This window comes from Anomaloglossus baeobatrachus, chromosome 1, assembly GCF_048569485.1.
Source record: "Anomaloglossus baeobatrachus isolate aAnoBae1 chromosome 1, aAnoBae1.hap1, whole genome shotgun sequence".
Classification (NCBI taxonomy): Eukaryota; Metazoa; Chordata; class Amphibia; order Anura; family Aromobatidae; genus Anomaloglossus; species Anomaloglossus baeobatrachus.
The window spans coordinates 458,628,883-458,646,078 of NC_134353.1; the positions used below are offsets into that span (position 1 = coordinate 458,628,883).

Below are 17,196 nucleotides of genomic sequence, written 5' to 3' on the forward strand. Positions count from 1 at the left end.
AAATCAAAGGGTGAAAAACGCAGTGAAAAACACCAAAAGAATTGACATTCTGCACCTTTGTGGTTACCACAAAGACACAGCAAAAAAATTGCAATGTGCGGACAGCAAAACTGAAATCTCAGACTCTGCTGGGGAAGAAAATTCATGCAGTTTTGAAACCAAAGCTGCACCCAAAAAACACGCAAAACACGCCAAAAAACGCAGCGTGCGCACATAGTCTTATAATGGCGGCTTTTCGCCTGTGAAAATGAAAGGATCCAGGATGCTGAAATCTGTCATATGCGGACAGGAGAGATTTAAGGCACCGTCACACTAAGCGACGCTCCAGCAATCCCACCAGCAACCTGACCTGGCAGGGATCGCTGGAGCGTCGCTACACGGGTTGCTGGTGAGCTGTCAAACAGGCAGATCTCACCAGCAACCAGTGACCAGCCCCCAGCGACGCGTGGAAGCATGCTGCGCTTGGTAACTAAGCTAAATATCGGGTAACCAAGAAGCCCTTTCCTTGGTTACCCGATATTTACCTTCGTTACCAGCATCCGCCACTCTCAGCTGTCAGTGCCGGCTCCTGCTCCCTGCACACATGGGGTTAATTACCCGATGTGTAGTCTGGCTATGTGTGCAGGGAGCAGGAGCCGGCACTGACAGCTGAGAGCGGCGGATGCTGGTAACGAAGGTAAATATCGGGTAACCAAGGACAGGGCTTCTTGGTTACCCGATATTTACATTGGTTACCAGCGTCCGCAGAAGCCGGCTCCTGCTGCCTGCACATTCAGTTGTTGCTCTGTCGCTGTCACACACAGCGATCTGTGCTTCACAGCGAGAGAGCAACAACTAAAAAATGGCCCAGGACATTCAGCAACAACCAGCGACCTCACAGCAGGGGCCAGGTTGTTGCTGGATGTCACACACAGCAACATCACTAGCAACATCGCTGTTACGTCACAAAAGTCGTTCCTTAGCAGCGATGTTGCTAGTGATGTTACTTAGTGTGACGTGGCCTTTAGGACACCAACACACAGATAAGATAATCAGCCAATCCCATTATAATCAATGGGTTTGGCTCACAATCTAATGTGTATTATAGGTGGGGGGGGGGGGGGGACGACTTTGTAATATTTTACATGGATATGTTTCAACAATACATTGTCTTGTAGAAAATGTGTAACCAGAAACCAGTCACTTAACCCTTTAGTGACGGAGCTAATTTTCACCTTAATGACCAGACCAAATTTTGCAATTCTGACCAGTGTCACTTCATGAGGTTATAACTCTGGAACGCTTCAACGGATCCCGGTGATTCTGAGATTGTTTTTTCGTCACATATTGGACTTCATGTTAGTACCAAATTTAGGACAATATTTTTTGTGTTTATTTATGAAAAAAATTGAATATTGGCAAAAATTTTGAAAATTTAGCAATTTTCAACTTTTGAATTTTTATACCGTTAAACCAGAGATTTCTGTGACACAAAATAGTTAATAAATAACATTTCCCACATGTCTACTTTACATCAGCACAATTTTGGAAACAAAATTTTTTTTTGTTAGGACGTTAGAGGGGTTCAAAGTTTATCAGCAATTTCTCATTTTTACATCAAAATTTACAAAACCAGTTTTTTAGGGACCACATCACATTTGAAGTGACTTCAATAGGCCTAGATGACAGAAAATACCCAAAAGTGACACCATTCTAAAAACTGCACCCCCCAAAGTACTCAAAACCACATTCAAGAAGTTTATTAACCCTTCAGGTGCTTCACATGAACAAAAGCAATGTGGAATGAAAAAAAGCAAAAATTAAATTTTACCTAAAAATGTTGCTCTAACCCAAATTTATTCACTTTTAGAAGAAATAACACAACAAAATGGACCCCAAAACTTGTTCCCCACTTTCTTATGAGCACGCCGATACCCCACATGTGGTCAGAAACCTCTGTTTGGACAAATGGGAGGGCTCGGAACAGAAGGAGCAATATTTGAATTTTGGAAAGCAAATTTGGCTGAAATAGATTGCGGGCACCATGTTGCATTTACAGGTCCGCTAAGGTACCTAAACAGAAGAAATCCCTCACAAGTGACACCATTTTGGAAACTAGACCCCTCAAGGCTTCTATCTAGGGGTATAGTGAGCATTTTAGATCCACAGGTACTTCACAGATTTTGTTAACGTTACGTTGTCATATTGAAAATTTTAATAATTTTCTCAAAAATGTTGCTTTAGCATCAATTTTCTCACTTTTTCAAGAGGTAATTCCAAAAATGTGACCTCAAGGTTTGTTAACCACTTTTTTATGAGCGCGGTGATACCTCACATGTGGTCTGAAACCTTTGTTTGGACAAATGGGAGGGCTTGGAACGAAAGGAGCAATATTTGAATTTTAGAAAGGAAATTTGCCTGAAAAAGATTGCGGGCACCATGTCGCATTTGGAGGTCCCCTAAGGTACCTAAACAGCAGAAACCCCGCACAAGTGACCCCATTTTGGAAACTAGGCCCCTCAAGGAATTTATCTAGATGTTTGGTGAGTACCCTGAACCCTCAGGTGCTTCACAGAATTTTATAACGTTGAGCCATGAAAAAAAAAAAAAAAATTTTACCACAAAATTGTTATTTCAACCAGGTAGCTTTTTTTTTTACAAGAGTAAAAGGAAAAAATTCAGCATAACATTTATTGTGCAATTTCTCCTGAGTTTGGCGATACCTTATATGTGGTGGAAATCAACTGTTTGGGCGCATGGCAGGGCTCGGAAGGGAAGGAGTGCCATTTGACTGCAAAATTGGCTGGAATCAATAGCGGACGCCAGGTTGCATTTGGAGAGCCCCTGAGGTGCCTAAACAGTGGCGGTCCCCCACAAGTGACTTCATTCTGGAAACAAGACACTTCAAGGCGTTTATCTAGGTGTATAGTGAGCAGTTTGAATCCACGAGTACTTCACAGAATTTGATAAGCTTAGGTTGCCATATTGAAAATTTTCATTTTTTTCACAAAACTGTTGCTTTAGCATCAAATTTCTCACTTTTTCAAGAGACAACAACAAACCGTGGACCCCACAGGTTGTTATCCAATGTCTTATGAGCACAGGGATACCCCACATGTGGCCAAAAACCTCTGTTTGGATAAATGGGAGGGCTTGGAATGGAGGGAGCACCATTTGAATTCTGGAAAAGTTGAAATAAATTGCGCGCACCATGTCACATTAGCAGGGCCCCTTGGGTACCTATACATCAGAAACCCCCCACAAGTGACTCCATTTTGGAAACTGGATTTTATTCAGGAGTATAGTAAGCATTTTGAATCCACAGGTACTTCACAAAAATGTTGCTGTAGCAACAAATGTCTCACTTTTAGGCTATGTGGCCATGATCCAGCGACACGGCGTCTAGTACACAGTGTCAGCCTCCTGCAGAGATGTGAGTGTTGTCCACGGGAGAACGCAGCTGCCCATGCCCACGATTTGGGTTCAGGCTGCTGTGGAGCTCTATTCTACCTGCAGAGAACACTCATCTCCACAGCATAAATTGACATGCTGAGGCTCGGGAAGCTGCGCCACAGGTCGGTTTATGCTGCGGAGAAGAGAAGCACAGTGGGCATGGGATTTCTAAAAATCCTTCCACTGTGCTTCTACTGCACAACGCAGCGCTATGGACGCAGGGAAAACACTCTGCGCCCAAAACGCTGCAAATCCCGATTGTGGGCGCACAGCCTAAAATGCTACAATGGATGAATGGATAGATGTCAAACCAATATAATGTCCCACCCCCTGCATATTCTAAGCTGGCGCCCTTTAGTGCCTTTCATGTGGCACTAAAGGGTGCCTAGCCTTGTATTTAGCCCCCCAAAAAATTAATAATTAAAATAAACGACGTGGGGTCCCCCCTATTTTTGATAGCCAGCTAGGGTAAAGCAGACAGCTGTAGCCTGCAAACCACAGCTGACAGCTTCACCTTGTCTGGTGATCAATTTGGAGGGCTCCCCAGGCGTTTTTTTAAAAAAAAAAAAAAAACCTGGGGTCCCCCCCAAATTAGATCACCAGCCAAGGTGAAGCGGACAGCTGGGTCTGGTATTCTCAGGGTGGGAAGAGCCATGGTTATGGACTCTTCCCAGCCTAAAAATAGCAGGCCGCAGCCGCCCCAGAAGTGGCGCATCCATTAGATGCGCCAATCCTGGCGCTTCGCCCCAGCTCATCCCGCGCCCTGGTGCGGTGGCAGACGGGGTAATATATGGGGTTGATACCAGCTGTAATGTCACCTGGCATCAAGCCCTGGGGTTAGTGATGTCACGGCATCTGAACAGATACCCGACATCACTAACCCAGTCAGTAATAGAAAAAAAAAAGACAAAAAAAAAATTTATTTGAAAAAACACTCCCCGAAACATTCCTCTTTTACCAATTTATTGAAAATAAAGAAATTCCGGTCGCTGTAATCCATTTTGGAGGTCCCACGCCGGCTCTGGATCTTCTAGAATATGGGGGGCACGTTCAGGGAACGTATCCCCCATTTTCTGGAAGAGCAAGCTCTCCATGAGCAGTGTGGGTGCAGTAATCTGAGAATACTGCACTCACACTGCCCCGGTCCAACCTAGGGCAGAGTGACCTGCAGTAACCTCATTCCAGAATATGAGGGGCGCGCTCACAGAACGTACCCCCCATTTTCTGGAACAGCAGTCTCTCCATGTGAGGAGTGTGACTGCAGATTACCGCACTCACCCTCCCCCGGTCCACAGTGGAGTAGCCTGTGCAGTTGCGACGTCAGCAGGATCCCTGCTTGCAGGGATCCAGCTGACAGCCGCTGTCTGCGCATGCGCCGCCAGCATTGAAGAAGGAGGCGGCGTGATCGCGGGACGGAGCGGCAGACCGGTAACGTATAACCGGGGGCTTGGGGGGGGGGGGGGGTGACGGGGGGTGACCTAGTGGGACCTGGGGACACCTTTCTGCCGCATGTGACGTGTCACATGCGGCAGAAAGAGCAGAATGAATGCGGCCGCGCGCTGTGCGCCGCCATCTTCCGGAGGGGGGAGGGGGGGTGGTGGCTCTGGAGAACCGGAGGGGGCTCCAGTGACCAGAGGGCTCCAGTGGACCGGAGGAGGGGTCAGGGGGAGGACATTTCCCTCCGATCTGAAATGTTTGATCATTTCAGATCGGAGGGAAATGACTGCAGAGCCGGCGCCGGCGGCAGTTTTCTGTGCACTTCGGCGCCATTTTGGATGTCCGGTGGGGGTAGGGGTGGGGGTGGGGGGACTCTCCGGTACCGGGGGCTTTGGGGGCACTAGGGGGTTAGATTTCTTTCTCATCTGACATGTTTGATCATGTCAGATGAAAAAGAAATCAGTTTTACCGGCCATTTCTTTTTTTTTCATGTGTTCGTCGGTATACAGTGTATACCGCCGATCACATGATCGGGGTCCAAAAAAAACACCCCGATTCATAATCTGGGGGGGTCTCAGCTACCCCCGGTAGCTGAAACCCCCGAGATTTTCGGTCGCTGGGGGGCGCTACAGGGTTTTTTCGGGCCGCCGCTTTAAAGCGGCGGAACAGAATAAGTACCCTGTTTTGCCGCCGCTTTAAGTCGTACGGCCGTCGTTATGAGGTTAAGCTGGGTTCACACTAAACGACAGCGACAACGACGTCGCTGTTACGTCACCATTTTCGGTGACGTAACAGCGACCTTGTAAGTCGCTGTTATGATCGCTGCTTAGCTGTCAAACACAGCAGAAGCAGCGATCATAACGTCGCTTTGCTACATGTTCAGAGAGCAGGGAGCCGCGCTTAGTGCTGGCTCCTTGCTCTCCTACAGTACACATCGGGTTAATTAACCCGATGTGTGCTGCAGCTACATGTCACAGTGCAGAGAGCAGGGAGCCGCGCGCACTGCTTAGCGCTGGCTCCTTGCTCTCCTTGCTACAGTATACATTGGGTTAATTACCTGATGTGTACTGCAGCCACATGTCACAGTGCAGGAGCCGGCACTAGCAGCAAGAGCGGAGGCTGGTAACCAGCGTAAACATCGGGTAACCAGGGAAAGGTCTTCCCTTGGTTACCCGATGTTTACGCTGGTTACAGCTTACCGCAGCTGCCAGTGCCGGCTCGAGCTCGCTTCATTTCGTCGCTCTCTCGCTGTCACACACAGCGATGTGTGTGTCACAGCGGAAGAATGACGACAAAAAAATGAAGCTGGACATTCAGCAACGACCGGCGACCTCACAGCAGGGGCCAGGTCGTTGCTGGATGTCACACACAGCGACAGCGACGGGACGTCGCTGCAACGTCACAGAAAATGGTGACGTAGCAGCGACGTCGTTGTTGTTGTCGCTGTGTGTGACACCAGCTTTAGTTTAATGATGGACAAACACCTTCAATAGAATTCATCTGATTGCTTGTTTTAGATAACAGCTAATTCTTCTCAAATACCCTAGACAAAGGCATAGGCTAGTTTGTCTCTAAAGCTGGTGTCACACTAAACGACAGCGACAACGACGTCGCTGTTACGTCACCATTTTCGGTGACGTAACAGCGACCTTGTAAGTCGCTGTTATGATCGCTGCTTAGCTGTCAAACACAGCAGAAGCAGCGATCATAAGGTCGCTGTGCTACATGTTCAGAGAGCAGGGAGCCGCGCTTAGCGCTGGCTCCTTGCTCTCCTGCAGCACACATCGGGTTAATTAACCCGATGTGTGCTGCAGCTACATGTCACAGTGCAGAGAGCAGGGAGCCGCGCGCACTGCTTAGCGCTGGCTCCTTGCTCTCCTTGCTACAGTATACATCGGGTTAATTACCCGATGCGTACTGCAGCCACATGTCACAGTGCAGGAGCCGGCACTGGCAGCAAGAGCGGAGGCTGGTAACCAGCGTAAACATCGGGTAACCAGGGAAAGGTCTTCCCTTGGTTACCCGATGTTTACGCTGGTTACAGCTTACCGCAGCTGCCAGTGCCGGCTCCTGATCGCTTCATTTCGTCGCTCTCTCGCTGTCACACACAGCGATGTGTGTGTCACAGCGGGAGAGTGACGACCAAAAAATGAAGCTGGACATTCAGCAACGACCGGCGACCTCACAGCAGGGGCCAGGTCGTTGCTGGATGTCACACACAGCGACAGCGACGGGACGTCGCTGCAACGTCACAGAAAATGGTGACGTAGCAGCGACGTCGTTGTCGTCATCGTTATGTGTGACACCAGCTTTACAGGGGAGGGGAATAAACCACTGCCAGACCACTCTAGTAACAGTTTATCTTCTGTAAAAAAAAAAAAACAAAAAAAAAACAAACTAGGACTGTGTATGTTGGAATCAAAATATCCAAGTCTCAGTTTTTCTGCCAACTGCACTTCGAAGACAGTCAGGGCACCCATGTACACTGTTAGAGAACCGTCACACTTTAGCGACGCTCCAGTGATCCCACCAGTGATCTGACCTGGTCAGGATGGCTGGTGCGTCGCTACATTGACAGCTCACCAGCGACAATCAGGCAGATCTCACCAGCGACTAGTGACCAGCCCCCAGCGACGCATGGAAGCAATGCTGCGCTTGGTAACTAAGGTAAATAACGGGTAAAAAAGCGCTTGGTTACCCGATATTTACCTTTGTTACCAGCGCACACCGCTTAGCGCTGGCTCCCTACCCTCGTAGCCAGAGTACACATCAGGTTAATAAGCAAACCGCTTTGCTTATTTACCCAATGTGTAATCCGGCTACGTGTGCAGGGAGCCGGCACTGGCAGCGTGAGAGCGACGGACGCTAGTAACCAAGGTAAATATCGGGTAACCAAGAGAAGCCCTTCGCTTGGTTAACCGATATTTACCTTAGTTACAGCTTACCGCAGGCTGCCAGAATCAGTCTCCCTGCTCCCTGCACATGCAGATCGTTGCTCTCTCGCTGTCAAACACAGCGATGTGTGCTTCACAGCGGGACAGCAACGTCAAAAAAATGAACCAGAGCTGTGTGTAACGAGCAGCGATCTCACAGCAGGGGCCAGATCGCTGCTCAGTGTCACACACAGCGAGATCACTAATGAGGTCACTGCTGCGTCACAAAAACCGTGACTCAGCAGCGATCTCGCTATGTGAGAAGTACCCCTTAGTGACGGTGATTGGTGAAATTACATGGGCACTTACTCTATAGCAATACCTTTGTCACACACAAGTGATATTGGTGCTGTACAACTGTTCTTTGAAAGATACACATTTTTTACTTAAATACATCAACATTAACAGAAATAAAACACTTGAAATCGATCCTTCTGTGTGTAATGGCTATATATAATATATACGAGTTTCCCTTTTGTATTGTATTACTGAAATAAATTCACTTTTTGATGATATTCTAATTTATTGAGATGCCCTTGTATGCAGCTGGGGCTAAACATTACTGGCATTATACCGTATTTTTCGGACTATAAGACGCACCTGACCATAAGACGCATCCTGGTTTTAGAGGAGGAAAATAGGAAAATAAAACTTTAAGCAAAAAAATGTGGTCATGACACACTGTTATGGGGCGAGGATCTGCTACTGACACTGTTATGGGGGTAATGTCCCCAAATTCTCTACTAAGGTACCCCATCCTGGTAATGATCCTCCTGCCTTGTATATGATCCTGCTATAAACCCCCATCCTTCTCATATACACCCATCCTGCTCATATACCCCTATCCTGCTCATATACCCCTATCCTGCTCATATACCCCTATCCTGCTCATATACCCCTATCCTGCTCATATACCAGCATCCTGCTGATATTCCCCCATCCTGCTCATACACTCCCATCCTGTTCATATACCCCACCCTGTTCATATACCCCCATCCTATTGATATACCCTCCATCCATCCTGCTCATATTCCCCCATCCATCCTGTTCATATACCCCCATCCTGTTCATATACCCCCATCCTGTTCATATACCCCCCATCCATCCTGCTCATATACCCCCCATCCAGTTCATATACCCCCATCCTGTTCATATACCCCCCATCCATCCTGCTCATATACCCCCCCATCCATCCTGCTCATATACCCCCCCATCCATCCTGCTCATATACCCCCATCCTGTTCATATACCCCCATCCTGTTCATATACCCCCCCATCCATCCTGCTCATATACCCATATCCTGCTCATATACCAGCATCCTGCTCATATACCCCCATCCTGCTCATATACCCCCATCCTGCTCATATACCCCCATCCTGTTCATATACCCCCATCCTGTTCATATACCCCCATCCTGTTCATATACCCCCCCATCCATCCTGCTCATATACTCCCATCCTGCTATATGCCCCCATTGTGCTCATATACCATCCTGGTATATGGCCTGTATCCTATAGCACAGAGAAAAAAAAAAAGTTTATACTCACCTGTTCCTCACTCCCTGCAGCACCGATCATCTTCATCTCTGCGCCGCTGACCTGTGTGTGTGGAGCCGTTCCCCTGCAGCACGCGATGTCTTCCTGTCTGTGCCGATCAGCTGACCAGCACAGATCAGCTGACCGGCACAGACAGGAAGACATCGCGTGCTGCAGGGGGACGGCTCCACACACGGGGACGGGTGAGTGTACTGATTCACTGCACCCTGCACTGATGATGACACGCGGGGAGCAGTGAATACATCCGCACATGATCACTCCAGGCTGTAATTGCCAGGGGTGATCATGCGGACCGGCTCTTTACTATGCGCGCATCCCTGCTCGTCCTCCCGCCCACCTGTCAGCGCCGGCTTCTGCGCTGAGAAATGGGCGGGAGGATGGGCGTGTATATGTAATGAACGGGCCCACGTGGTCACAGCAGGCTGCTACAGCCTGCTCGTGCCCCCGATGACCCGCTCCACCGCAGCACCCTCATTCCCAGCCGCAGCCCTATAGTCAGACCATAAGACGCACCCCCAACTTTCCCCCAACATTTGGGGGAAAAAAAGTGCGTCTTATGGTCCGAAAAATACGGTACTTCCCATCCTCGTGGTTTCACTGCAGATAGCCTGTGTGAATCCATCAGTCAGCTTGTTTTGATGCCAGTTATCCTATGTGTGGCTTTATGACCACAGAGGAGTGTTATATCGGCTGAGTAAACCAACCTGTTCAAAATTATTCAAACACAAAAATTATTTTTAACCCCAAATACATGACAAATAATAAATGCCCCAAAGATGCTGTGTTGTATGCTTACTAAGGTACAGTAATATAATGTTTTTATTAGGAAACTATAGAGTGACATATGCAACAATAGGGGACATCTGGAGTTGTTTTCAGAATATACTAGATGATATAAAGGGGTCATTCAATCTCAAACGAGGTGTGCAGTCACTGTGTGTGTCTGGAAAGTGCTGAATGGTAGTGTATGTATCGCTGTGTACTGTATTTATCGAGCAGCGGGTGGGCGGCCATGTGCAGTACTGATCGCAACTCTCTCGTGAGCCTCTAGGTGGCGTGAACACACGCCTCATACGCGCAGTCACATGGCCGCTCAGCAGCAAGGTAATACAGGAAAATTGTGACAACGTGCTGTGGTCACAGTTCAACTTTTCAGTTCAGCCAGGACAACCCCTTCATGGATCTTTTCTCACATAGAGAAGTAAAAATTGACATATAGTGAATGAGCAGCAAACATTTCTTACCTACAAGTACGGATGACAAAGTAGAGTACGGCCAGCACACTAATTCCAATTAGCACATAGAAGGCTCGCTGCATCATTTCAAAGTTTCCCCAGAAGGACAGCTGGGTAGGTTTTGTGACTTGGGTAGGTTTTGAGATTGAAGAATTTGTGACAACTGTTGAACTAGGGACTGTGGTGAGTGTAGCATTACTATTTCCTTCAACACCCGAAACTACTGGCACCATAAATATCAGTAAACATGAAAAGCACCACACCTGCAAAAATAAACACAGAGCAATTAAAAATAGAAGAAAAATGCTATCTAGCCCTCTATATCAGACTAGCTGTGTAATCTCGTCATGCTAGAACGCTGCCTATAAACATGATGCCGGTTCACAAATGCTTGTCTCGCAGTCCAAATATGGACCGGCACCGGTTTCCTGACCCAAACTCCGCCTCACAGGCAACCAGTCTATGAAACCAGCGTCATCCATCTACTGTCAGCACATTAAAAGGCCACACACTCAAGAACCTGGGAGACTAGGTCTTGCCAACAGCTATTTCTTCTACCACACACACATTTAATGGAAGAGGGGAATAAGCTGCCACAAAACTGTTCTCCACACATGTACACAAGAACAAATATTGGCATGGTCCAAGTCAATTTCCTGGAACCAATAGCATCTACATCTGAAAGAGCATGTTAAATTAGAATTTTTAATAAATTCTCAAAAAAAAAAAATAAAAATAATCACCAAATAATTGCCTATTCCCAAAGGAAACCTTTATAACCTAAGTATAGTGCCTATCTCAGCAATATAGGCTGATACGAGGCATTCTAATATGGTGGGAGCAAGAAGACACTAAGGCTATGTGCGCACAGTGCGTTTTTGCATGTTTTTCGGGTGCGTTTTTAGGCTCAAAACTGCATGACTTTGCTTCTCCAGCAAAGTCTATGAGTTTTCATTTTTGCTGTCCGCACACAACTTTTTTTTTTAAGCTGCATTTTTGAGCTTAAAAAAAAATGGACATGTCAATTCTTTCCTGCGTTTTTCTGCATTTTCCCCCCATGCAATGCATTGGAAAAACACAGAGATCAAAAACGCAGCCCAAAACGCGGTAAAAACACATGCGTTTTTACCGATGTGTTTTTTTGCACATTTTTGCTGCGGGTGCGTTTTTATGCTTTAGCAGCCAAAAACACAGCGTCAAAAAAACGCAGCGTGCGCACATACAGTGCTGGCCAAAAGTATTGGCACCCCTGCAATTCTGTCAGATAATACTCAGTTTCTTCTTGAAAATGATTGCAATTACAAATTCTTTGGTATTTTTATCTTCATTTAATTTGTCTTCAATGAAAAAAAATTGTCAAAGCCAAATTGGATATAATTCCAATTCCACACCAAACATAAAAAAAAGGGTGGACAAAAGTATTGGCACTGTTTGAAAAATCCTGTGATGCTTCTCTAATTTGTGTAATTAACAGCACCTGTAACTTACCTGTGGCACCTAACAGGTGTTGGCAATAACTAAATCACACTTGCAGCCAGTTGACATGGATTAAAGTTGACTCAACCTCTGTCCTGTGTCCTTGTGTGTACCACATTGAACATGGAGAAAAGAAAGAAGACCAAAGAACTGTCTGAGGACTTGAGAATCCAAATTGTGAGGAAGCATGAGCTATCTCAAGGCTACAAGTCCATCTCCAAAGACCTGAAAGTTCCTGTGTCTACGGTGCGCAGTGTCATCAAGAAGTTTAAAGCCCATGGCACTGTGGCTAACCTCCCTAGATGTGGAAGGAAAAGAAAAATTGACGAGAGATTTCAACGCAAAATTGTGCGAATGGTGGATAAAGAACCTCGACTAACATCCAAACAAGTTCAAGCTGCCCTGCAGTCCGAGGGTACAACAGTGTCAACCCATACTCTCCGTAGGCATCTGAATGAAAAGGGACTGTATGGTAGGATACCCAGGAAGATCCCACTTCTTACCCCGAGACATAAAAAGCCAGGCTGAAGTTTGCCAAAACTTACCTGAGAAAGCCTAAAACGTTTTGGAAGAATTCTCTGATCAGATCAGACGAAAGTAAAGCTTTTTGGGAAAAGCCATCAACATAGAGTTTACAGGAAAAAAAAAAAAAGAGGCATTCAAAAAAAAAAAAGAACATGGTCCCTACAGTCAAACATGGCGGAGGTTCCCTGATGTTTTGGGGTTGCTTTGCTGCCTCTGGCCCTGGACTGCTTGACCGTGTGCATGGCATTATGAAGTCTGAAGACTACCAACAAATTTTGCAGCATAATGCAGGGCCCAGTGTGAGAAAGCTGGGTCTTCCTCAGAGGTCATGGGTCTTCCAGCAGGACAATGACCCAAAACACACTTCAAACAGCACTAGAAAATGGTTTGAGAGAAAGCACAGGAGACTACTAAAGTGGCCAGCAATGAGTCCAGACCTGAATCCCATAGAACACCTGTGGAGAGATCTCAAAATGGCAGTTTGGAGAAGGCACCCTTCAAATCTCAGGGACCTGGAGTAGTTTGCCAAAGAAGAATGGTCTAAAATTCCAGCAGAGCATTGTAAGAAACTCACTGATGGTTACCGGAAGCGGTTGTTCCCAGTTATTTTGGCTAAAGGTTGTGCAACCAAGTATTAAGCTAAGGGTGCCAATACTTTTGTCTGGCCCATTTTTGGAGTCTTGTGTGAAATGATCAATGATTTGATTTTTGTTTCATTCTCTTTTGTGTATTTTCATTGCAAGTAAAATAAATGAAGATAATACCAAAGAATTTGTGATTGCAATCATTTTTAAGAAGAAACTGAGTATTATCTGATAGAATTGCAGGGGTGCCAATACTTTTGGCCAGCACTGTAGGCTAACGAGGACCCTATCTTTTGTATTGTAATGAGGATGTCCAAAGGTGATTGTGAAGGAAGAGGGAACAGGGTCAGCTGTGACATCACTGGTGATTGGTTGATCTGTTATCTGTCATTGCCCTCCTCCCTCTGATGATAGTGAGCCTTTCTGAAAACGCCACCTGAAAGGATGCAAGTAAAAGAAAAAAGCCCAAATGGCCAGTGTGAAAATTTTTTGTTTTTGTTTTTTTAATACATATCAAAATATGGAGAGAAAAAATGCTGCCTTTTAATGCTGCCTGTAGCAATAAAAAATTAAAATCACCGAGCCAAGTTTAGTCCTGCTCAATGCCAAGAGATGCTGGCTGTGTAACACAGCAATCATCTTCCAGGAATAACGCAGACTCAGTTACTGAGCCTGCAACAAGTACGGGAAAAGGACAAATGATGTAATAAAATGTCAGGACAGGGTTGAGAACAAAACTGAAAAGGAATGATTTAGGTCCAACAATGACATGAAGCCAACACAAGGATAAAGCATGTTTTCATGCCTGCACTCGTCAGGGTGCTAAGTGTGTCCTCGACTCCTTTGTGTAAAGGGCTACATCAGGACCCACTTCAAAGACAAATAAGGCTATGTGCGCACTAGGCGTTTTTGCCGCGTTTTTAGCGGCGTTTTTTACCGCGTTTTTGTGCTGAAAACGCAGTGACATTGCTTCCCCAGCAATGTCTATGGGTTTTCAGAAGTGCTGTCCTCACACAGCGTTTTTTTTTTAGCTGCGTTTTTGTGGTGACCACAAAAACGCAGCATGTCAATTATTTCTGCGTTTTCCACTGCGTTTTTCACTCATTGAATTCAATGAGATGTTAAAAACGCAATGAATAACGCATATAGCCGCGTTTCTATGACTAAAAACGCAGCTATAAACGCAAGGGGTGGGCACTACAGTGACGTGTACAGGAAGAGGATTCCTTCTGTTGGTAAACACAGAAGCATGAATCCTCCCGGTACCGTCACCGCTGCCTCCACCTCCCGTCCTGTGCATGTCAGATCCGTGCGGCGCCATGTCCGGGCGGGAGGTGGAGGCAGCGGCGAAAACCAAAGTGAACAGTAGAAAAAAAAAAAAATGTCATATACTCACCTGTCCGCAGGGTCCCGGTGCCATGCCCGCTCCCATCTCCTCCCGGTCCCGCCGCTCTGGCTGTGTGCAGTCTCCCCGGGGCAGGACCTTGCTTGCAGGACCTGGCGCTGATCACCTGATGCAGTCACCTGACGCATCAGCTGATCGCGGTGACGCGGGCGCCCGGCCGGCTATCAGCTGATCCTGCCGTCAGGGGACTTCATCAGCTGATTACCGGCAGCTCCGGCAGCGATCGTATAGGATCAGACTCCTGTCCAATCGATCGCTCCAGGAGCTGCCGGTAATCAGCACAGCACATAAGTGAGTATTATTTTTTTTTTTTTTTCTACTGATGCATCAGCTGATTGTATAATCGGCTTTTATACAATCAGCTGATGTGTGATGGGATTCAGGCACTTGATTCTGACACATCATCTGATCGCTTTGCCTTCCAGCAAACCGATCAGATGATATTGGATCCTGATTGGACGGCGCGGGACCCTGACCCAGGATTACTGCGGAGGGGGGTTTATTTCAATAAAGATGGAGTCACTAATTGTGTTGTGTTTTATTTCTAATAAAAATATTTTTCTGTGTGTTGTGTTTTTTTTTTATCATTACTAGAAATTCATGGTGGCCATGTCTAATATTGGCGTGACACCATGAATTTCGGGCTTAGGGCTAGCTGATAATATACAGCTAGTCCTAACTCCATTATTACCCGGCTAGCCACCCGGCTTCAGGGCAGCTGGAAGAGTTGGATACAGCGCCAGAAGATGGCGCTTCTATGAAAGCGCCATTTTCTGGGGTGGCTGCGGGACTGCAATTCACAGTGGGGGTGCCCAGAAAGCATGGGTACCCTGCACTGTGGATTCCAATCCCCAGCTGCCTAGTTGTACCCGGCTGGACTCAAAAATTAGGCGAAGCCCACGTCATTTTTTTTTTTTAATTATTTCATGAAATAATTAAAAAAAAGGGCTTCTCTATATTTTTGGTTCCCAGCCGGGTACAAATAGGCAGCTGGGGGTTGGGGGCAGCCCGTACCTGCCTGCTGTACCCGGCTAGCATACAAAAATATGGCGAAGCCCACGTCATTTTTTTTTTCTTTTTGGGCAAAAAACTGCATACAGTCCTGGATGGAGGATGCTGAGACTTGTAGTTCTGCAGCTGCTGTCTGCTCTCCTGCATACACTAGTGAATGGAGGATGCTGAGACTTGTAGTTCTGCAGCTGCTGTCTGCTCTCCTGCATACACTAGTGAATGGAGGATGCTGAGACTTGTAGTTCTGCAGCTGCTGTCTGCTCTCCTGCATACACTAGTGAATGGAGGATGCTGAGACTTGTAGTTCTGCAGCTGCTGCCTGCTCTCCTGCATTCACTAGTGAATGGAGGATGCTGAGACTTGTAGTTCTGCAGCTGCTGCCTGCTCTCCTGCATACACTAGTGAATGGAGGATGCTGAGACTTGTAGTTCTGCAGCTGCTGTCTGCTCTCCTGCATACACTAGTGAATGGAGGATACTGAGACTTGTAGTTCTGCAGCTGCTGTCTGCTCTCCTGCATACACTAGTGAATGGAGGATGCTGAGACTTGTAGTTCTGCAGCTGCTGTCTGCTCTCCTGCATACACTAGTGAATGGAGGATGCTGAGACTTGTAGTTCTGCAGCTGCTGTCTGCTCTCCTGCATACACTAGTGAATGGAGGATACTGAGACTTGTAGTTCTGCAGCTGCTGTCTGCTCTCCTGCATACACTAGTGAATGGAGGATGCTGAGACTTGTAGTTCTGCAGCTGCTGTCTGCTCTCCTGCATACACTAGTGAATGGAGGATGCTGAGACTTGTAGTTCTGCAGCTGCTGTCTGCTCTCCTCCATACACTAGTGAATGGAGGATGCTGAGACTTGTAGTTCTGCAGCTGCTGTCTGCTCTCCTGCATACACTAGTGAATGGAGGATGCTGAGACTTGTAGTTCTGCAGCTGCTGTCTGCTCTCCTGCATACACTAGTGAATGGAGGATGCTGAGACTTGTAGTTCTGCAGCTGCTGTCTGCTCTCCTGCATACACTAGTGAATGGAGGATGCTGAGACTTGTAGTTCTGCAGCTGCTGTCTGCTCTCCTGCTTACACTAGTGAATGGAGGATGCTGAGACTTGTAGTTCTGCAGCTGCTGTCTGCTCTCCTCCATACACTAGTGAATGGAGGATGCTGAGACTTGTAGTTCTGCAGCTGCTGTCTGCTCTCCTGCATACACTAGTGAATGGAGGATGCTGAGACTTGTAGTTCTGCAGCTGCTGTCTGCTCTCCTGCATACACTAGTTCTGCAGCTGTCTGCTCTCCTGCATACACTAGTGAATGGAGGATGCTGAGACTTGTAGTTCTGCAGCTGCTGTCTGCTCTCCTGCATACACTAGTGAATGGAGGATGCTGAGACTTGTAGTTCTGCAGCTGCTGTCTGCTCTCCTGCATACACTAGTGAATGGAGGATGCTGAGACTTGTAGTTCTGCAGCTGCTGTCTGCTCTCCTCCATACACTAGTGAATGGAGGATGCTGAGACTTGTAGTTCTGCAGCTGCTGTCTGCTCTCCTGCATACACTAGTGAATGGAGGATGCTGAGACTTGTAGTTCTGCAGCTGCTGTCTGCTCTCC

At 46.9% G+C, this 17,196-nt stretch overlaps 1 protein-coding gene across 1 annotated transcript in view; it reads right to left on the reverse strand.

Annotated features, from left to right (window-relative positions):
• The window catches only part of FAM174C (family with sequence similarity 174 member C), a 45,888-nt gene that overhangs the window by 17,514 nt on the left and 11,178 nt on the right, over positions 1 to 17,196 (reverse strand). The window contains exons 3-4 of the mRNA XM_075337913.1: positions 10,604 to 10,857; position 8,754 (exon numbers count right to left, since the gene is read on the reverse strand). Of these exons, the coding sequence (XP_075194028.1) occupies position 8,754; positions 10,604 to 10,857 (255 nt within the window). The remainder of the gene's footprint in view (positions 1 to 8,753; positions 8,755 to 10,603; positions 10,858 to 17,196) is intronic.